Source organism: Gymnoscopelus braueri (assembly GCF_963280865.1).
Source record: "Gymnoscopelus braueri genome assembly, chromosome: 11".
Lineage (NCBI taxonomy): Eukaryota > Metazoa > Chordata > Actinopteri > Myctophiformes > Myctophidae > Gymnoscopelus > Gymnoscopelus braueri.
The window spans coordinates 7170286-7193742 of NC_137613.1; the positions used below are offsets into that span (position 1 = coordinate 7170286).

The window sequence follows — 23457 nt, forward strand, 5'->3', positions numbered from 1 at the left end:
TCTAGGAACAAACTTCAGATTCGATAAGTAACTGGCCATGGGTTGTCCCTCGAATATGGGTTCTTGAGTGACCCATTGATCATCTGGAAGAGAGTGGAAAGTCAATAGTAAGTAAAGCATTGTAAATGATTGTATGTTTGATGTGTTCATAATGGGATGAAGTCATATCTTAATACTGTGAATGTTCTGTGCTTGCTTTCTCTCTTACCAGGTTTTATTACCTAACTATTTACCTAAATGTATTGTATGTGTGATTAGTAAAATAAACCACCTTAAAAGACATTTGGTACGAGTAATGCCTTAGACTCCACTCCTCTCTCTGCCCTTTCATTTGGGCTTAGTAACCGTTGTTTAACTCTGCACAAAGCAGAAAACTAGGTTGGCTATAAAAGTGAACAGTAATAAAACTATCGTAATCTCCGGAGGAGATTAGCTAGAGTTTAAGTGATTAAACTGTAGTGTCTCTTAAGAGAGACATCTATGAGTTTAAATTGATTAACCGTGTTATACGTGGTATAACACAGTAATAAACTATTGATAGTCTCAGGGAAACTTATCTGAGTTTAGTAATTGGAACTCTGCTTGTTACACGGTAATAAGGCTGTAGTGTCCTCGTGGGGGGCATCTTAGAGTTAATAAGCGAATGACACTGTGTTTGAACTCCGCTTATTACAGAGTTATTAAACTATTAATGCCTCTGTGGGAGGCTTTACTGAGTTTAAAGCGTTTAATTACGCATTTATTAAACTATGCTGGTTTTTAATAAGGCCTTCAGAGTTTAAGTATTAATTACCTAGTCATTAAACTACTAGATATCTTTCGAGTTTAAGTGTTACGCAGTAATTAAAGTCAAATTACCAAGTCATTAAACTACTAGATTTCTTTCGAGTTTAAGTGTTACGCAGTAATTAAAGTAAAATTACATAGTAATTGAGTGTTACAGAGTAATTAAACAATTATGAACCCTTGGAGCCTATGTGATTCTAGAAAGGTATTAGGTCAGTCCTGTAAGCGGATCACATAATTGTATGATCCTGCCAATAGTCTGATGGTGAAAACCATTAGAGGCTGGATTTAATGTGTGTTATCTAGTGAGATAACATAGCATAAAAATCTCCTATAGCCTTAGGAGTAAAGACGCACTGTCTCTTTAAGATGAGAAGTGAGTTGTAACGAAATAAAGTATCTATTAGACCTGGTTATGGGACAGGTTAAAATAGGTTAACAGCACTAACACTGGCGTAATGAACTAATGTTAGAGTGGAAATCAGCGCCGAAAAGAGTCGGTGTGGGGACAAAGGGTCTCCAAAAACCACAGCCTGCAGAAGGTCGAATCCACGGAGGCGAAAGGGGATACACGGAGCCGGCGGCCTAGCATGGCGCGAGGACCGAGGCATTGAATACCGTACGGGCCTACTGAGGAACCTTCCGGGAAAAAGACTCACTCAGGTTGCTATGAACGAAGCCCCACAGTTTGCGAAAACCGTGGAGAACAGAGACTGTAGCTTGTTAAACGCTGCGTGCTAACAATTCTATTGACTGAGCTAAGAATAAGGAGCTAGGAGGCAGGGGCTAGAAGCTAACCACAGGTTATGTAGCTAGGCTACCGTTAAAAGTTTGATTAGCGTACCAGAGGGGGTTTAGAAGCTAAAGCTATCCGACTTGAGAGCTACCATTAGCGTCACTAGCTTACAGTGCTAAGCTAACAATTCTATTGTCTGAGATACCGTTAGTGTAGCAAAGCTAGCGCGGGTTACTAAGGGGGTTATATTAGCACAGGAGAGGCTAGTTAGCTCAGGTAACAGCCACCGCTAGCTTACAGTGCTAAGCTAACTATTCTATTGTCTAGCATACAGTGCTAAGCTAACAGCCAATACTAACACACCTTGAGATGAGGAGTAGTTAGGTTTGGTTAATAATCTAATCATAGCAATGAGATGCTTGCTTTAAGCTGATTAAACAAACATTAAGAGAGTATTCATGGTTTAACTAGGCTTTATGAGTGACCAGACACTGCAATGTAGCTAAAGAATTAGACTAACAGACAGTGAATGTGAGGTTATCTTATCATTGGAAGTTAAAAAGCCATTGTATACTGATAAGGGGTGGGGGAGGTTACTACCAGTGTAATTCAATGTTTAACTAAACTTTATGATAGATCTAAAAGTATGAGTAACTAGATGATTAGTTTACAATAATAATGGATCAATGGTAATCATTGTGGGTTAAATACTAGAATGTACATTGGTAGAGCAAAATATATCCTATCCAGTATTAATTAACAAAATTAACTAATGTAAGTAGACCATTAAAAGGCTTCTTGCGTGGAATGCTGATAGGGTGGGTGCTATTTTACAGGTTAAACACAGTGTTAATTAATTATTGTTGTTATATAGCTAAAGGCTGAAACAACACTGTTACTTGCTTAAAATAACTGACGATTGCTGTCAGAGCCTATTGAATTTAGACTAACTGAAAAAGCCTATACCTAAAGTCCTATAAGCCAAGAAGGCAAGGTAAAAGGGGGAAAATGGCAGATTTAGCTGATTTAGTGGAAAGGGTGTGGGAAGCGCAGTCAGACTTTGAGATGGCAGCAGAGTACACACTCTATATTGTTAGTTATCTATCAACAGATGAGATAGGTGCAGCGGGAAGGGAGCTAAAAGCCGATTTAGCTAGATTCCTTGAGATTGCTACTAGTTCTATCGCCATACTAGAAGAAGTTGGCAAGGATTCATCTGAGATCTGCAGGATACTGGATGCCTGTGTCCTAGAGTATATCGAGACATTGAAGCTGGTCTGGGTTGAGGTGGAGAGATCACTCCAGGATGAGAGAGGGTCCCACTTCACACAGCCCCCAGTGAGTGAACATCCCCCTGCTGTGAGGGAAGAGCCATTGTCTAACCCCACAGAGATAGCAGCAGAGCCGGTCGTAAAGGACAAAGCAGCTGAAGGAGGTGAGACTGTAACCCCTTCAGATACAGATAAGCCGGACGCTGCAGAGGGGGGTAGGAATGTCACACCTACAGATGGATCAGCTGGGCCAGCAGTCCTCAGAGTGAAACCAGATGGCATCACTACTGCAAGGGACAACGCAGAGACCCCTTTCCACGCTGCTCCGAGGGTGTCAGAGGACGCCACTTCTGCGACGGACGTCGCCGCCAGCCCACTCAACACAGAGGGGTGCCAGCGACTGGAGGTCACTGAACCAGGAGAGACCCCATTCCACGCTGCGATCGAGAGAGCAGCTGCAAAGGTGCCACTGGTGATCGATGGAGCTGGACCTGGGGACGAGACGCCTGCGGAGGAAGCCGAGGGGGATCGACCAGAGGGAGCCAACGTCGCAGATGAGCAGACCGCCAGGGAGGCAGCTTCAATGGACGTCGCCACGGCGGTGAAAGTCTTCACCAATCCACTCGACGCAGAGGGGAGCCAGTCACTGGAGGTCGCTGAACCAGGAGAGAAGCCGGCGAGGGCGTCAGTAGACGCCGCTGCTGCGACGGACGTCGCCGCCAGCCCACTCAACACGGAGAAGAAGGGATCCGAGTCGCCTGGCAAGGGTGGCGTTCGCTCCAAGGGCCCGTCTAAGAAAGGTGGCAGGCAGAAGGCCGAAAGCAGACCAGTCGGGTCTGTCCGAGATCGGGGGCTGGGCGCCTACCCAGCACCCCCAAAACCACTCAGAAGGAAGTCTGAGTGGGTGTGGTCCCTGCGAGCGCCCGCTCGGAAAGAGAGGGGCGGAGTGCTACGTCAGGTCATTTCAGTTCTTACCGCCAGGATCCAGGCAAAGAGAATGCTTCGTCCTGGTGGGGCTGGAATAACTAGAAGAAAAAAGGTGAAGATTAAAGATACACTAACAATCCCTTCTCCACCCTCGAAGGAGGGGAAGAGGGCCACCAGGTGGAGCAAAGCCCCACGCTCTTTCTTGGCAGCGGCCGAGAAGAGCCCCCAGTTGGATGTTGCTAAAAAAGCAGTTCCACTGGTGGCTGGTGGTGCCAGCAAAGTGACGCTGGCGAACGAACTGACATTTGCACTGCCACCCTCAGAGTAAGGAAGCAGTGCAGATGGAAAGGTCCATGAGAAAGCGGCATGGCAGCTGTGACTGGCTAGACAAGGGTTTAGGCCTTTGCAATAGGCTTGACTAACAGGTCTATCCAGTTATTAGCTGTGGACAGTGGTACGCAGTGCGGACAATAAGCGAAAAAGATGCCAACGTGGTGTCTAAAAAATCGAAATGTCTTATTTGAGCGACTGTTTACTTAGGAATTTCGAGAGATATTGTGTAAATGAATGTATCATTTGTAGTGTTTACGATATTACCAGAAGAAATAACTTGCATAATGAAATGTATTAATTTACTGCCGACAATATGCCACTAAGTCAAAATGCAACAATAATTTGGAGGTTCTTCCATAACAACAAAATTATTCAGTACTGATGTGGACTCATGATCTGAGCAATCAGGCCTTTTTGAATTGATTATTTGTTGATTGTATAAAAAGCATTTTGGGATGTGGGCTAGCGGTTTAAATGCAGAGTGAAGTTTCTTAAAGGTAAGATTGTAGATCAGCCATTTTAAAATCTTTTAAACCCTTTAACCAAGTTACTATGTCAATTGTCATGGCAACATGCCCTAAATAGGACATTGACTTACTAGGGAAAAAAGTGGGAGAAGAAAAGTTTTCCAAACAATTTGAATTCCTAAAAAAGTTTAAAGATTACAAATTGAGAAAGTTAAGTTGAACTGTAAATTATTCCAAAATATGGGATTGAAGCCACTTAAAGACAATGAGTGAAAATTGTGTTGAGAATGTAACCTGTATGAGTGTGGGATCAGAGCAGTTTACAGAGATGAAATCGAACTTTTCCGCCATACTTTCGCCAAATACTGACCTAAGCCATGATTTAAGAAGCCAAAAAAGCTCACAGTGAATGGTGGTAGTAGAGGTTGGTTGTGAGAGAACTGAACAGGGTTCAGTTATCACAGGTGGCAGGTGTGGAATAATCCATGATTATGAAAGATAACTGTATTATTATTGGTGCAACAGCAATGTGCTTTTATTGTCCTGCAGGAGTTAGCAAACATGTACTGTTTGAGTTGAGCCTAGTGGTACAGAGTGGGCAGAGGCAGGCTCCCTGCTGTGCTCCTGAGCTTCAAAGACTTCTTGCATACCAGAGACAATAGGCCTTTGTGTGGAAGATAGGGAACAGGTCTCGCTATCAGGTGGTGGGTTTCTAAACAAAAGAGATAGCAACTCCGAGCGGGGGAGCTCTGAAGAGAGTGTGACAGGAAGCGGCAGGCAATCGCAAGGCTTTGTGGGTAAACAGAACTTCCGGTTGCTTGAACCTCCCTGAAGGAGGGCACTGTGTGAGAAGTTTATAAAGGAGCCTGTCTAGGAACAAACTTCAGATTCGATAAGTAACTGGCCATGGGTTGTCCCTCGAATATGGGTTCTTGAGTGACCCATTGATCATCTGGAAGAGAGTGGAAAGTCAATAGTAAGTAAAGCATTGTAAATGATTGTATGTTTGATGTGTTCATAATGGGATGAAGTCATATCTTAATACTGTGAATGTTCTGTGCTTGCTTTCTCTCTTACCAGGTTTTATTACCTAACTATTTACCTAAATGTATTGTATGTGTGATTAGTAAAATAAACCACCTTAAAAGACATTTGGTACGAGTAATGCCTTAGACTCCACTCCTCTCTCTGCCCTTTCATTTGGGCTTAGTAACCGTTGTTTAACTCTGCACAAAGCAGAAAACTAGGTTGGCTATAAAAGTGAACAATTCCCCTCCATTTCCAATACTGTTCAAGCTTTTCAGAATCCTGCTTAGAAGATTGAATATTTCTATTGTTACTTCTTATACAAGTACACAAAAGTAAAATGATTGTAGCGGCACTAACACAACAACAAAGCAATAATAAAGAATAGCAACAATAGTGAGAAAAAGAGCAAAGTATATCACTTAGAGGTGCTTGAAGGTGCTTTGTGCATGGTATGTGATTATATATATATATATTATATATATATATATATATATATATTTTAGGCCTGGGCGATACTTGCCATTTTCATACAATGATGTTGGGCATAATAAAATCGGTTTTGAGACAAGAGTTGGACCTGTCGCTTGCAGAGATGGAGAGACTTATTTGATTTATTTGAGACCTGTGTTAACCTGTTACTGAGTTAAATAAAAGACCCTTATTGGACTGAATAAGCTTCCATCGTCTTTTACAGGGGGAGTTACGTCACAGACGGGGTTCAGTGAAATTAATGCCTGCATAGATGATCTTTAACTCATTCACCGCCAAGGAAGACTTTGACGACTTTGTGTTTTTTATGAGAACAATTTATTATTAGTAGTATTATTAATTTTTTTAATTCTCACACAGAACCAGGAGATAACGTGATCCCAAGATTTACTGCTCCATTCACTTCATACTATTTTCAACGGCGTATAACAAGCGAACGGGAGGTCGCGATGAAATTTTTTCTTTTTTATTACAGAAGCACAGTGAAACCCTCAGTGATTAGCAACCATCAGGGGATCGATCATACTGGAGATAAATATTCTGTGACTACTTGAAAAGGTAAGAAAATCAAAAAACGCTGGCAGGGGATGATTTATTTATTTATTCTGGCAGTGAATGAGTTAAGTATCAAAGAAAAATTTGGGAATATTATGGGTTTGATCTAGCAGATCTACAAGCTACAAGCTCATAGCGCGGCACCGAGTGCCGCGCTATGAGCTTGTATATCGGCTATTTTTGAATAGCCAAAGACCTCTTAAAATGACACGGATGCGTTCCGTTTTGTCATTATTTGAATAGCCAGCATTTTAAATGATCTGTTGCCCTGGCTTTAAGTGGTTAATCCGAGATTTATTAAAAGATGCTGGTAAAACATTTAAGGTAAAAAACAATTACCGTCAGTCTTCCACATCCCTCTTCTTTCTCCAGCAGTTGGGCCAGGTATCTCAGCTGTCTACTGTACATTAGTACATTAGGGTTCACACTGCTTGGCCAATACTGGACTGTATGAGGATGTGCCATTTTCTGCAAAACAAACAAACAAACAAACATGTGGACATAGGCGGTGGGTAATGAAGGCTAGGGTAGGCTAAGCCTTCCCAAATGTTATGCTGGGAAATTCTAGGAATTGTGCAAATTATATATAATATATGTGCGCAGCATTATTTAGTTACTTTTTTGATAATAAATCAGTAAAATTGAATTAAATAACAACAAAATTTGAATTAAATAACCTAACCCTAAGCCTAAAACCGAAATAAAGTAACCAAAAACCAAAAAGAAACTAACACAATCCGCCCAGAAACGGCCGCGCGGCCGACCCCCAGCCTTCCCAATTGTCAAGCTCACCCGCCGCCTATGCATGTGGAGTAAGCAGGGGCGTAGCACCAAATTCTGGGCCCTGGGGACAAAGATTCACTGTGGGCCCCCCAATGATTTTTTCTCTTTAAAAAATAAGTTTAAAAAAAAAAATTAGGCCCCCCTTACCTGGGGCCCTAGTAACTCAGTCCCACTTACACCCCCCCTGTGACGCTGACGCCCCTGTGAGTAAGTCACTGTTTATAGGTTTGAATCAATATAATATACCTATATACAAATGAGTGTTTTTCTTGTTACTCATTCAGACACAGTTGTAAGTGGGCACAAATCAACCTCAGACAGAGTAGCAGGCTGAATGAGAAAATGCTGTTCTTGGAATTCAACCATTTATATTCAGAAAGCATATACTATGTACAGTAATAACACAATACACAGTTACAGTAAATAGGTGGTAACATCATAAGACATGTATATATTGTTAATGGAGAGGTCTAGGCTGGCCTCAATGGAGGTACTAAACAGGCAGAAAGGCTTCATTGTTCATAAGGACTAGTCCTGCAGTAACGTCCTTAAAAGTGACGCTGCCGGTCATCTGGTGAAAAGCAGTGTAGAGAAATTAGTATTTGTCCATTAAAAGGTAGGGTAAGTTATTTTTATTTGGTTAAAATAAGTGTTAAAAAGCTCTATATTCTTATAGTACTCATTGCTATAGAGTGTATGTTCAGTAACAGGAGTCTCCGTGTCTCTCCAGCTCTTTGATAAACAGAAGAGTAATTTTCAGGATAGAGAACTCAGTCAGGATGCAGATTAAGTGAAATTGGAAATGATGACAAAGAAATGAGCAGACAACATTGGAACAGGAACACTATAAGAATGAAGGCGATAAATGGGTACTCTCTCCTGATTGGCTGAAATGTTGTCACCTACCTGAAAATGTATTTTCTGTTTATTAAAGAGCTGGAGAGACCCCTGTTACTGAACAAACGCAAAAATGACTATAAGAATAAAGTGCTTTAACCTTTTAACAAAAAACATTTGGTTACAGTTTGAAAATTGAGCACGCTATGGTTATTTCAATAGTACATGCACCATAAACATAATGTTATGAATGACTGTCGCAAGATGGCCGCCATGTGGCAACGTCGTACTCCATTGGCCAGCAGCGCGGGTGAGTCATCTAGCCTTTATATATATCTATGGCTGGCGTCATCAGCAGGTACCACCCCCTGCGTGCCTTTATAAGCACTGATGAGTGCCAGCCGCGTCATTCACACTTCCCTTCTCTTAATCACAGAGCATACCTTATCTCTCAGACGGACATCGTCTAGCTTAACAGCTCGACTTGAGACAAGTGTCAAATCTTGGACTCAAGAGCGTTACCGATTGTGCACTCAGAGATTTGGGGGTTAGGCTTATGTTGTTATGTTGTGTTTAGCCTCAAAAGCTAAGAACAAACACTGTGTTAAGCCTCAGAAGAACATACAAAAAAGTAATAATTCAAGCGAAATATAAGCTGAATTAATTACACATTTCCCAGTTTGAGCCGCGAACGGCAAACCGAAATAAAAACTCACACGTTTGTACCTCAGAAGTCGAACCGTGTTACAAAATGTCTAGCCCACCTTCCTCCCAGAACGCAGCGGCTAAGAGCGTCTCCCCCACAGCCAGCGGGTCGAAGAAGCCCGGCCAAAAGCTGTGCCCCTGTGGAAACAAAATGTCGGGCTTCGACACCCATACTCGCTGCTTAACCCTTCCATTGTGTTAGGATCATTTTTGACCCATTTTCAAGTTCAAATAGGTAAAAAGTACCCTTTACATTTCTTTATTGGAACGAGGCTTCATGATACCCTCAGAAATAGCCATTTTAACTTAACAAAATTATTTATCATCATTTTAATTCATTCTGATGGTCTCTATAAAAAAAAGTGACACTTTTGGTGTTAGGGTCCGAAATGACCCAGCAAAGAAGTGTGGCTCAATTACCCCCAAATTGTCAATATTCAATGTTTACATGTTTGAGAGTGAGAGAGACTTGTCCTCAATTAGCATTTGTAAAGTAAAATAAAGTTTTAGTTTATGAAATATAAATGACATTTTACCGTTTATGGTATGCGGGTCAAAAATTGTCACTAATAATTAATAATATATACATAATATTAACATTTTTCAAAGTTAAGTTTTTCGTTAAGTGTGTTCTAATGTTAGTCTATTATAGCCAGATAACATCATTATCCATTGTCTTCATTATAGGAAATGTAATAAGTGAATTTTAACATCCTACTACTATAATTGAAATGACCTCCAAAAGTTTGTCGGGGGTAAAAGTACGTACCACTTGCCTCCAAACTTGCCACAGTCTGTTGATCAGTGCTCTGGCTAATATTTAGGCTTCTTACCCCACCTCGATCGGTGATCAGACTCTCGGCCTGATTGATTCTCTGATTTGCCAGACCCTCAGCCTGATCTGGCAGGTTGCCATAGCAACCAGATACAGGAAGTTTGACCTCTTTATCACAAATACGGCAAACTCAAAGAGTGACGGCGTACTAATGAACATATTTCAAGGACAGCAGCCCAGTGACAACACTCGACTGCCTCATGATGGCCATGGTTACCCACAGTACAGGCGGCCCAATGACGGTCCCACCACTGAGAAGAAAGGCTTCTATTTGACAGCAGGTGGGTCGTGAGGTTGGAAGGTCAAGGTCGGGACTAGTTTTTATAATTGAAAACGAGATATATTGAAAGATGAAACCCTAACCCAACATACTATTTTAAAAAGTATTTACATGGATATGAATGCATAACAAGTCAGCTATGAGCTAGGAGAAAATAATAAATGAAAATAAATATTTTTTGGGCTAAGTAAAATCACGGGTCAAATTTTACCAATTTGACAAACCACAAGTGGATGCAGGTTTCTAACACAATGCAAGGGTTAAGATGCCTGGGCTTGCTACACGCGACCATGGGCCTGCAGCCTGGTTTCTGCGAGCACTGCGAACGAATGGAAATGAAAGAATAGGGATGTGGGGGTTCAGGTGGTTAATGTAAAAAAAAAAAAATTAAAGTTCCTATCACACAAAGATTTGGCGGCCCCCCCTGCAGTATCTCTGAGGACCCCCCCGGGGTCCCGGACCCCCTGTTGAACACCCCTGAGTTAAGCATTAGAAAGCATTTCCTAGCCACCACAGGCTCCCATACTCACTATGTACTTGTAGCGGTGACTGGCGGATTTGAGGTGACAGTTACACAAGTATAGGGCACTGGCGATGACTTCCGAACAGCAACGACAATTGAAATAGTTGAGGCCGTCTGGCGACCGGTACTCTGTCATCATACTCAAACCTGGACGACAGACAGTGTCACAGAACATGTCACACAGTGAACACAACAACGGCAAGAAGTAGATGATAGTGAATGCTCATCACACGTTAACTGAACCAAAACAAGACACAGGGTCTAATAACTGTGACAACAGTGTGACTTCTCTGGGTCTCTAGAGAAAACGGCAAAATGTTTGTCGTTGTGATTGGTGTAGCAGCTTCAGCTTATCTGTGTAGTTTGCTCTAATTGGTCTACATTTGTGGGGGCATACAAGCCTAATGGGCACACTGTATGCATAGGCCGGTGTACAGTATATATTTAGTGTTATTAGAACTGTGGTTGTCGTTATAAACCAGATATTTCAAGACAAAGTTAAATGAGAGAGTATGCTGACCAATGACTGGCTCTCTTCCTTCAAGTTTAAGGTAGCGCCATACGTGTGTGTTTGTAACTGTGAGGTCCATGGAGGCATCTGGAGTGACCTGCGGGTGACACGGTTGGTTAGTTGGTGGCTCAATTAGCATTAAATGGCTTGTCCAGGGCATCAGAGATGAGTGCACTTGCCCAGTGTTACGGCCGGTGGCCGTTATGGTTATTATTATTATTTGTATTTTGGGATTAGGCTGATTTACTTTCCATGAGCGGCCGGTGCTCGTCCATAAAAGCTCAGTCTGCATCTGACAGCCGGCGGGGGAAACACCAGCACTATCTACGTGCGAGCGGAGTTCTGTTCCTCCTTCCCCCTCAACCTAATACCTACCAAACGACTATGGTGCTTTGAAAATCCCTTCGGGAAGTCCTTCTTTTGTTTAAGTTATAGTTATCTTCTGTTATCGGATAGTCTGCTTTAATTCCTTTGTTGTGTTCTGTCGTTTGGTTATTCATTCATTCTATTATTCTTAAGTCCTTATTTCAAAGCCATTGTACCATACAGCTATCATTAATTATTTTGGTTAACAAATTCACTTTTTTGCAAATGTTGTTGTTTCCGTCAATTATGGTACGACTCTTACCCTAGACGTCAAGGGTCGTAACACCCGGGCTTGACCGCCAGATGTGGATGGATGCATGGGGCTTACTTGGATGTTGTTGGTCACCTCAGAAACAGCCAGGGCATCTGCAGGTTGAGGAGGAGCTTTTGGTTCGAGTCCATGCAACGTTTCAGCAATGAGCTCTTTCTCTTTCCTTAAGTCTGTCAACACACAGAGAGCATGATGGAGAAGATCAAACAACTGAACTGACTGCTTACATAAATTAGTGGAAAACAAAATGTCCATAGGAGAGATTTTCTTAACACATTCCCTGGCATTGACGGAGATCTCCGTCATTTCAAATCCAACCGTTGAACGCCATTGACAGAGATTTTTTTGTTTTATTCCACAAGAGGGCGCTCTAACACAACTTGGGAACGATCCCTCGACTCTGAGAGAAGGTACGAACAGATGTGACAACATCCCAAAAAATGTCACTTCCGTCCACTCCTATGTTATGAGTTGTAGAAAAACACATCTAGCTCCAAATTTCTTCTTTTTTTGGTGGAAATGGGCCTTATTCAACGGCCGATCGCAACAAAATGGCCAATCGCGGTTACAAAATGATTGTTCCGGTGGATAGACGAGACCCTCCCCCACCCCCAGCATTTGTTTACTTACGTGTGTACATCGTGGCTTCCGCGTGCGTCTCTCCAAAGATCGTCAATATAAAAGGTAAAAAACGCTGGCAGCAGCGGATTAATTCATTAATGAATACCTGGCAGAGAATGCGTTAACAGTGTGTACAATGAGAGAGCCATCAAGGGACTGCATACATACTTTTTGTTTTAACCAAAAAATATCACTTACCCTACCTTTAAGTAATTTTTTTTACTTTACTGGAGCACTTCATTTTCAAAAAACGAATATGTTAGTAGATCAGAGTGGCTTATTGTCGGTATTGGCTGAGAACGAGGGTGTTTATCCCAGGTTTTGCAACGTTTTTTCACCCGGTGCCAATTATCTAAGTGATCCTGGGCACTACACTCCCCCCGCCAGCCTAGGGAGCCCAGAGCCGAGCTCATGCCTCCTTCAATGCATGAGAGCCAACTGACCTTCTTATCACCTGACAGGGGGGAGTTTCCCCGGTTGGACGTAGCTTGTGGAAGGAACACGTTATTCCAACCAGTTCCTTTCCCTTCCATCAGGCGCCCCGGCTGTCATGGGGGAGGTGGTATAGCGACCAGGATTACTACATGTTTTTAGGAGCCCTCGGAGACACGGGGAGAACATGCAAACTCCACACAGAGTAGGCCCTTTCGCCAACCCCACCTAGGGTATGGGCGCTGATGACGAGGAGGAGAAGACACGCCCCCAGCACCCACAGCGTCCCCGGCGGGAATCGAACCCAGGACCTTCTAGCTGTGAGGCGACAGTGCTACCGACAGCGCTACCGACTGTGCCACCGTGCCCCCGTCCGTCCGTCCGTCTATCCCCTTTTCAACTCGTAAGACCCCCAGGAGATGGATTGCTGATGTGGAGCGCCACACCTACCTCCCAGTCAGCTCCCAGTACTTATTGCAGGTTTTAGTTAACCAAACCATGTTGTTGTGTAAAGCACAATGAATTGCCTTGTTGTTTAGATGTGCTATACAATGCACTTGCCTTGCCTTGCCTTACTTATACGCTGAGTTGGCGGTGCCTGGGATGTGCCTCAATGTGCCCAATATGGGAATAGTGTTTTTTCTTTCTTTACACAAAATATTTCAACATTATATTACAAACACAACAGAAAACAAAAATGGACAATTACATTAAATCATACAAGACAATCAATGGGGAAAAAAACATACATAGGCATCAGCACTACTCCTCTCCAGATTCTTCCATTAAATGCGGCAGATTATTGTTTTCCATATATTGTATGAAACGACCCCACACCTCCTGAAACATCTCTTGTTTGTCCTTAAGTATGTATGTGATTTTTTCTAGAGGTAGGCATAAAGACAATTCCCTGAACCACTGTGCAATGCTTGGTCTATCCGGCCTCTTCCAGGTCAATGCAATTACTCTTTTAGCTTGTAAAAGACAAATATCTATGAATATTCTCTCATTGCGCTTTATTCTTTGTCCAACTGGATAGAGGCCTAGCAGAAAGAACTTAGGTTCTGGTACAATGTTAATTAAAAGTATCCTTTGTATTTCCTGCCCAATCTCCCTCCAAAAGTCCATCAATCTTGGGCATGACCATAAACAGTGGAACAATGTGCCTCTATCTTCACCGCATCTGGTGCATAGGTCCGGAATATTGTTATTAAACTTATTAAGCTTCACAGGTGTGATGTACACTCTCATAAGCCAATTGTATTGAAGGAGTTTTAGGCGTGTATTCCCAGTCTGGGATTGAGCCAGTTTACAAGCTGTACTCCATTGCTCCACTGTTAGGTCCTCCTGTAAGTCTGCTCTCCAGGCATTAAGCCTATACTCAGAGGATTCCGGAGAAAATGACATTAGCAGGTCATAAAATTCTGGGAATAGTGTTTCTGACTCTGAAACTAAAACTTACCCTCTATGTAGGAGGAACCGTCCACTGATGAGGACAAAGCAGGTCCCTGGATCAGTTGCTATAACAGAAGGCCATACAATTATTGAAACGTACAGACACCATGCTTTTTTATCCCCTTTTTCTTGCCAATTTAGTAATTATTTATGACAATTATTTCCTCCCTACGCACATTTATGTGTGTTGTCACTGCTGTCTAATCAAAATGATTTGAGATAATCGCAATCATTTTGTATAATCGTCATAATCGTTTCTGTGTTGAAAAATTATCATATATTTTCAAACATTTTCCAAAAATAGCAGAAATAGCAGCTTAAAGGCGGTTACACACCGGCGAATATGCGAATATACGCAAAATTCGGACTCGTTCCGAATAATTAAAAGACGCTTTTTTCGCTCCGCGAAACTGGTGTGGACGCTTGCATTGACTTTATAAGGTTTTTAAAAAAAACGTATTATTCGCATTAAAAAAATCGCCCCGGTGTGTAAGGACCTTAACAAGCTTGTAGATCAGTTATTTCAGCATTTTTTACATGTTTTGAAAGTATACAATGATTAAATGTCAATCATTTCTTTGTATATTTAAGTGATCTGTCATATTTGCTCAGTGCTATTTTTCATTGCGAAGAACAGAAATTACGTTTTTATTCATATGTTCCAATGTTCAATGCCAAAAACACAATTCCCCAGATGGGCGGGGATTAGATGAGCTCAGAACATTAACCATTACCTGAGCTCCATTACTTTGTCAGCCAATAAGGAAATGTCCCTTGTGAGTATGGCTAGACAGTCTATTATAGCACCTTCTACTTCCTTGTTTCCAAATTGTATGGTTCACTATAAAAGCTTCATTTAACATGCAGCTTTTCCTCTGGTCTCTGGTACGACAGGTTGTAACTGTTATGTGTAATGCTCTAGTCTAGTGGGTGTTCATTTTAGATGTTAAGTTGAGGACATATCTGCTGTGTGTCTGACCCTCGGTTTGATGTCCTTTATGTCCCATTCTATAGTGACCCCCGCTTCCAGGTGTTGAGCCTTCCTTAATGTGTGAATATATAATGTATACTTATTCACCTACTTAATTACACCGACTGCCACTACTGTTTAGTTTTATTGTTGATGCAGTCGTTTTATTTGTTTTGTTATATTCTTGTCTTGGCATTATTTAGCTTTACTATTTATTTATGTTATAGATATTTTTTATGTTCTATGCCAACCCGTCATAGTGTTTATTGCCTTATACCAAGAAGTTGTCACACCCCTATAATTGTGTGTTTGGTATTTTTTTGCATTTCTTCACCATTTGCCTACTTTTACTCCTTTCAATTTCCTCCATGTTTTAACCTTTTATCTGCTTTAGTGTGTGTGTGTGTGTGTGTGTGTGTGTGTGTGTGTGTGTGTGTGTGTGTGTGTGTGTGTGTGTGTGTGTGTGTGTGTGTGTGTGTGCGTGCGTGCGTGCGTGCGTGGATGGATGTGCGTGTGTGATGCAGAGTTGTGCTCGTGAACATCAGTGTGTTTACTGAACTAGTGACTACACTTTCAGACACAACAACCATTGCGTTTATTTTCTGGACAGTGCACATACCTTATGTACGTTGGGTAGATTTAAAAACCTCTCCAGTAGATCCTCCCTGTTGATCTTCTTCAAAACATTCACCACGATATGAGCTGCTTTACTGGAGTAGAACTGGATGATGATAGCAAGAGTCTTCATCCTGTCAGCGTCCAGATGGCTCCTTGGGATCGGCCGGAGGCCTTCAACGTTACCAGGCTGTTGCAGATGCCACTTGAACCTAATGAACTCATCTTCATCCAGCCACTCCAGAGTAGCCAATATACGTTTCCTTATCTTTCGTTGTTTCCCCATGGCTGATTCCTGGTACAAACAGACGGTGTTATTACATCTCAGCTTGATTCTCTTAAAGCTTTGGGTGGGAAGAGACTAAACACTAGCTTTAGTTGTTAAGTTACGCACCTACGTTTGAAGGTTTGCACCTATAATGACAGGCCCAACATAGGGATGTCAGGATTTGTTTTGGATTAACAGACACACATAGGTCAATGAAAGTAAAGCCATTCTCATTAACCCATTTAGACCTGAGGCCGATTCTAAAAACGCCTTCTAAATCCTGACCTAAGTTTTCTGAATAACCTGAAATATTTATTCAAAATTTCAAAATTAAAAATGTATGTTGCTACAGTATATACTGTACATAGCAACAGGAACCCCAAAAGGGGTTCCCAACCTGAAGGGTATAGTTACAAAAAGGGGTTCCCGCCCAAAATGGGTTAAATACTGCTACTGTGCATAATGTTACATTAGATGGAACACACACACATTAACTGACCAGGCTTGTATGAAGAGGATTTGTACAAATATCCAAATGTAGCATTAAGAACATACCTGTGATTTACAGTCTGAGATTCCACAAATTGTCCACTAGATGGCGAACTTTAACCACCTAAGAGAACAACAGAGATAGGCGGGAGGAAGACAGAAATACAACAATTAGACTTTTAAACTCTACTGTACTGAAATACACATTTAAACACTATGTCACGATGACGCTTTGTGTGTTGTAGTTTGGTCTGTTTTGCTACTTCTGTGTGACACTGGAGTATGATGAAGTAGGGCATTCATTTACGAAAAATAATTTAATATATATAATATGGAGATATGAGGTTTTTGCCTGACAGCATCGCTAAATACTATAGCAGCAATAGAAACATCAACATAATAATAAAACATACAATAAGTCATAATGTACAGACCTTGTATACAGTACATTGTGCAATATCGGTTTGAACAATCTGTACAGGGAGTTAAAAATCATTTTTGCTCTCTTTCTCAAGGAGAAGGAGACGTGTAGGAGAGACAGACAGTAGGACAGCTAACATGGAAACAGTGTAGGAGAGACAGGCAGTAGGACAGCTAACATGGAAACAGTGTAGGAGAGACAGGCAGTAGGACAGCTAACATGGAAACAGTGTAGGAGAGACAGACAGTAGGACAGCTAACAGGGAGACAGTGTAGGAGAGACAGACAGTAGGACAGCTAACAGGGAAACAGTGTAGGAGAGACAGACAGTAGGACAGCTAACAGGGAGACAGTGTAGGAGAGACAGACAGTAGGACAGCTAACAGGGAGACAGTGTAGGAGAGACAGACAGTAGGACAGCTAACAGGGAGACAGTGTAGGAGAGACAGACAGTAGGACAGCTAACAGGGAAACAGTGTAGGAGAGACAGACAGTAGGACAGCTAACAGGGAGACAGTGTAGGAGAGACAGACAGTAGGACAGCTAACAGTGAGACAGTGTAGGAGAGACAGACAGTAGGACAGCTAACAGGGAGACAGTGTAGGAGAGACAGACAGTAGGACAGCTAACAGGGAGACAGTGTAGGAGAGACAGACAGTAGGACAGCTAACAGGGAAACAGTGTAGGAGAGACAGACAGTAGGACAGCTAACAGGGAGACAGTGTAGGAGAGACAGACAGTAGGACAGCTAACAGGGAAACAGTGTAGGAGAGACAGACAGTAGGACAGCTAACAGGGAGACAGTGTAGGAGAGACAGACAGTAGGACAGCTAACAGGGAGACAGTGTAGGAGAGACAGACAGTAGTACAGGTTTTATTTGATTTAAATTATTAGGCTTGTAGCGCCCAAGTCCTATACTTGGGTGTACTATTAAGTGTCGTGTCAAGAGTCCTATACTTTTGGCACTACACTGGTTGCCGAGGGAGTTCTGACGTGTGCTCCATACAAAATGATGTCCACAAGTGTCCATTGAGTTCATAAACAAGATATATTTATTCTTGGTAGCGTAGTCGTGCCAATCACTTTAGCATACGTTAAATAAATACATAAATCAATAAACAGTCTAACGCACACAGACCTCTAGCTCTCATGTAACACAGCCGAAAACTGTTTGCCTCTGCCACTGGCAACACCTGCTGCTGAGTACAGCCCTGTTAAGTACCTAGGCAACTTGGCCTTGAGCAAGCACTGCGGTGACATCATCAATTAACAACAATCATAGAAATGGCCCAAATGGCTCTTACAAGGCTATCGACTCTTAATTTGTAAAGAAAAACATTTGTTTCTCAATAGATAACTTGAATAATAATTATAAATAACAAATGAGAATATAGAATAATAAAACGTTTAACATATTAATACAAATAATATAAACTTTGGGTTTCATCAACTGTCATTGACATTTTCAGTTTCTTCTTTAAGAAGGTTAGTTAACAGGTTCAGATTTTTTTCCTAAAGTTTGCGGGCCCTGGCTAGACTCTGAGGAGGAGCACACTGTTCTAGTTAAGGCAATCAATCAATTCTACATGGCTCAGCCCTTCAGTAACTCTTCTCTTGCCTTCATTTCTCATACATCGCAGGCAACACACTGCATGGCACTTTGTAACATGGTTCTAGAACACTGATAACATTTTTAAATCCAAATCCAGCGTTCTCCACCACTGAAAAGGGCAGACGAGACGCATGTTACCCCCACTGCGTTCCATATTGAGTGCGACTCAAGGCAGAGGGTCGAATTATGTTCGAGCGCGGCGCACACACACACACACACACACCCACCCACCCACCTTTGGTGTCTGTGTATATTCTGCATTTATGTCACATGTATGATATTGCATGGCTATTTTTGTACTAAGTATTAGCACTCCAATGACCTAAGTCTAAACCCTCCTGATCACATGCGTTCAAATGGATGCTCACTACACTTCTCTACATCAGTGGTTCTCAACCTGTGGGTCGGGACCCCCAGGGGGATCCCCACATGATTTCTTTGGGGGTCCCAAGATGACAGTAAAGTGACAATTTAAGGACTTCTAATACTTCAAAAAAAGAGGCAACATTTTTGAAAAAAGCTGATCTACAAGCTCACAGCGCCTCGCATATTTATCAGTGGAACCGAGTCAAACTAAATGTAATGCCTGAACTACAATTCCAAGTGCTTGTCAGGGTGGGGTCGGGTCCCCAGTTCAAATGTGATTATTTTGTGGGGTCCCCAGTTCAAATGTGATTATTTTGGGGGGTCGTGGCCTGAAGTGGTTGAAAACCACTGCTCTACATAGATGTGTGTTCATAGGATGCAAAATACACTAAATACACTACACTACATATTACTTATAGTTAGATACAGCATTTTATTCAAATAGACCTTGCATTTTACAGTGCTGCTCCAGAATAGAGCTTCAGTTCACTCAGCAGAACCCTTTGCTAAAAACATACAAACTCAGTTTGTCTCCAGATAATGATGTCCTCTATTAATTGTTATTATTGCATACATACCCGTTGATGTCTCTTACAGATCATATAGATATAATGTTCTGTATTAATAGTTATTATCACATACATACACGCTGATGTTTCTGACAGATCATATAGATATAATGTTCTGTATTAATAGTTGTTGTTACATACCAGGTGATGTTTCTGACAGATCAGACGTCGCTTGAAATCACTGACATGGTGACACTCCACACAGCAGACCTGCAGAACGGGGGGAAAAACAAAACAAACGCGCACGTGTGACTGACAGTCAGTGACATTTAAAACCAGTGGTGGAAAAAGTATCAATACTGAAATGTAGAAACAGTCTTGTTACAAGGAAAAGTCCGGAATTAAAAATGTAGGCTACTCGAGTAAAAGTACGAAAGTATTGGTATCAAAATGTACTTAAAGTAGCCTACCAAAAGTAAAAGTACTCATTTTGCAGAAGGTCCCGTTTCAAGTAAGTTTTAAAATTAATGAATACAAATCTTTTGAAAATAGCTGATCTACAAGCTCACAATGTGTCGCTTTGTGATGCGTTGTGAGCTTGCAGATCTGCTATCTTAAAATTGCCAAAGAATATATAGGTCTGAATTGGTTTTGTAAAAATAATCAAAATCTGCAAATTAACTAGTGTAGGTAATTAGAGGTACTCCATTATCATCACTTCAGGTGTGTTGGTATAAGAACGTACGTCCAGTCGTGAAAGTTACATCATACAAAGGTTTATTATAGAAGAAAAGTTCACGGCATCAGAAGATAAGCAGGCAGCATAAGCAGCTATTATGTGGTCCGAATTCTCTCTCACATTTGTTCTTTCCTAACTCTCAGTGGAACACAGAAAGCACACAAATGTGCGTGCACCACTTCTAGCCAATCTGCCAATCTGCCAATCTGCAGTCAATCTGCCAATCTGCAGTCAGCCAATCAGGCAGTTGGACTCCGCCTTTAAATATCACTGCCTCTGACACTGGTCATTCTCTTTCCAGCATGCAACAAGCAACCCACCTCCATCCCCAAACTCCACCATGTCTCAATCGTCTAGACTAGAGTTAAGAAGGAAGGAGGTTCCCTGCACTGCCACCACCAGCGTCTAGACTCCGGGGATACTCCCTATTAAACATATCTCATACTTATGTACAGGGGGGGGTTCTCCCTATCAAGCATATCTTATACATATGTACGATGCATATGTACGATAGATGTTAACGGCGTCTGTGGGAGAATTAAGGGTTAAACAGCACAGACAATCTCCCCTGCCTTAAATGATATGAAGGCTGAGATTGGGGCAGTGAGATTGGAACACCAAATTGTGTTGGGCAGGAAGAGATGGTTTGGGGGAGCACCAAAACATTCCTTATGATAGCGTACTGTATGCCCAGAGTTAGAAACAATGGGGAAACATAATTGTGGTAAGAAAGATATACAAGTACGACGCGCGAACGCTGGAGGCGAACGCAGATTGACTGTGGCTGCCATATTTCAACCACACTGTAGTAGTGCACTCTGCCGCACTCTGCCGGCTGTATACAGGCAGTGCAGCTGCTGGCATTTCAGCACGGAGTTTCGAGTCACATGGGGGCGCGAGCCAATGAGAGAATGAGAGCGTGAACACAGACGGAAAGACCATAAATATGGGACAGACACACACACAACGCAAGCACGATGATATAGTAAGCTCCACTTGGTCGGGGCCTCCTTCCGCGTTCGCAATAAGGGCCACGCAGAGGAGAGAGGAGAGAGAGATTTGGGACCACATGATAGCTGCTTATGCTGCCTGCTAACCTTCTGAGACTGTAACTTCTCTTCTAAATAAACCTTTGTATGATGTAACCTTCACGACTGGACGCACGTTCTTATGCCTACCCACCCGAAGTGGTGATCAAGGACCTCTAGCGCCCACACGTCTAATCGCCAAAATGGTTTATTCAATAAAATTCTCATTTACAACAACTAAATCTCTCTCTTATTGAAAAATATTTATCTTAATCTTTTGGCTAATCTCTCCTTGACATTTTGGACGGCTTCGCTTGACATCAAACCCACCTCTCCCCTAGTTTTACCCCCACTTCTGCTATTATTTCATTCATGCTAGTATGGGCTTTTCACTTGTCCTCATCCAACCCCTTGCCCCCTCTCTCCTTCACAACCATGGGAAAGATTAGTGTGTTCTCTCCACCTACTTTGGAATGTTCATCTGTCCTCTCTTCCTTCTCCTCAATTGTGCAATACTCTCCTCTCTGTCTGTCTGCCTCGCACATCTGTGGTCCTCCCTAACAGAATATCCAGATGTGTCTACGGTTTCTACCATTACAGCCTCTGCGCTGTTTTAAACCTTACTTGCTCCTACACTAGTAACTAGGTTTTCAAATAATTGTAGTGGAGTAAAAAGTACAATATTTTCCTCCGAGATGTAGTGGCGTAAATGTACTGAAAATTGGAAATACTCCAGTAAAGTATAAAAAAAGATACCCGAAAATTGGGTACTTGAGTACTAAAGTTACTTTACACCACTGGTTTTGGATCATATGAACAAAGTGATAGTTATTAACTGCTATGAAAGGCAATGTGTGCCTGCTATTACTCATTATGTCCATGGGGTGGCAGTATCTCCTCATAAACCAACAGAGACGTGAAACCTTTCTAATGGAATGCACATCTGTTGCTGTCTGTCAGATAGAAGCCTCACATGTCCATAACTGTTACTTTTAAGGATTCAAATTCAGAAATAACAGATCTACAAGCTAAAAAAACGTTGGCTATTTTGTCTACTTTAGCAGGGCATTTAAGGTAAGTGATATGTATTGTTTAAAACAAATTTTGTTTTTTTGTTAAAAGGTTAAAGATATTCTGATAGTAATGTTCTCAAAGTGGGGTCCGGGGACCCCCAGGGGTCCTTGGCGGGGTACCAGGGGGTCCCCTGCGAAAGTGAATGCGTCATCAATCATTTTAACCACTCAAACCATTATTGTATACTTTGTCTATTCAAGAATAGCAGATATAAGAGCTTGTAGATCTGCTATTGTTCTAAACATTGTGGAAAATGTGTGAAATGTGTCAAATATTTTGCTTCTGGGGGTCCCTGGAACAAAACGTTGAGATGGGGGTCCGCTGCCAAATACATATAATTTTGGGGGTCCACTGATATAGAGTGTTTGTTCAACAGGAGTCTCCCAGTCTCTCCAGATTGTATCTTATTATTTTGTATATATCTTATGTACATATCGTATCTGTTGGCCTACCTGATAACAGCTCTGGAAAAGACATGCTGCAGAAATCCAACCAAAGTGATCCGGGGGAGAAAGTAGCTACTTTCTAAAAGGATCCGACATGAAGCTGATCAGATGAAACTCTTTTAAACGATTTGCACTGATCAAACTAATACCATAATACTGCTCGTTCCTTTTGCTCTCTATAAACTCAAACGGACCATCATGTATCCAGAATACATTACTGTAAACAAACGTAACGGTTTGACTGTTTTTTATGACTTGAGAAGGAGGAGGGATCGATCGAGGAGGAGCCTGGCTGTGCCCCCCCTCTCCCCCCACCTCCTAGTGTTGGAAAAAGTACTATTAACTTTTTTGTTTTACTTGAGTAAAAGTATCAATACCACAATGTAGAAATAGCTACTCTGTTGCAAGTAAAAGTCCGGAATTCAGAATATACCTCAGGAAAAGTACAAAATAGATAGTCAACAAGGCAGTTTTTCTTTTGTATTATGTTTATTATCTATATCTATGTATATTATTTTTGGAGGATTATGTATGAGAGTCTACTTGGTATCAAAATGTAAAAGTAGAAAGTACTAACTACATTGTGCAGAATGTAGAGGTTCAAAATGTATTTAAAATATTTTGAAAATAGCTGATCTACAAGCTCACAATGGTAGCACGCACCACTCATTGTGAGCTTGTAGATCTGCTATTTTCAAATGGCCGGAA

At 41.8% G+C, this 23457-nt stretch overlaps 1 protein-coding gene across 4 annotated transcripts in view; it reads right to left on the reverse strand.

Annotated features, from left to right (window-relative positions):
- Positions 1-23457, reverse strand: part of LOC308095153 (uncharacterized protein) — a 60713-nt gene that overhangs the window by 29860 nt on the left and 7396 nt on the right. For 2 of the 4 annotated variants that reach the window (XM_080442099.1, XM_080442097.1), the window contains exons 2-9: positions 19664-19732; positions 16621-16678; positions 15802-16092; positions 14220-14277; positions 11720-11874; positions 11077-11164; positions 10564-10703; positions 6933-7061 (exon numbers count right to left, since the gene is read on the reverse strand). In XM_080442099.1, coding sequence (XP_080298225.1) covers positions 6933-7061; positions 10564-10703; positions 11077-11164; positions 11720-11874; positions 14220-14277; positions 15802-16083 — 852 coding nt within the window. In that variant the 5' untranslated portion in view covers positions 16084-16092; positions 16621-16678; positions 19664-19732. Of the gene's footprint in view, positions 1-6932; positions 7062-10563; positions 10704-11076; positions 11165-11719; positions 11875-12334; positions 12348-14219; positions 14278-15801; positions 16093-16620; positions 16679-19663; positions 19733-23457 lie in introns of those variants that run through there. The other 2 variants (XM_080442098.1, XM_080442100.1) reach the window with 2 other exon arrangements.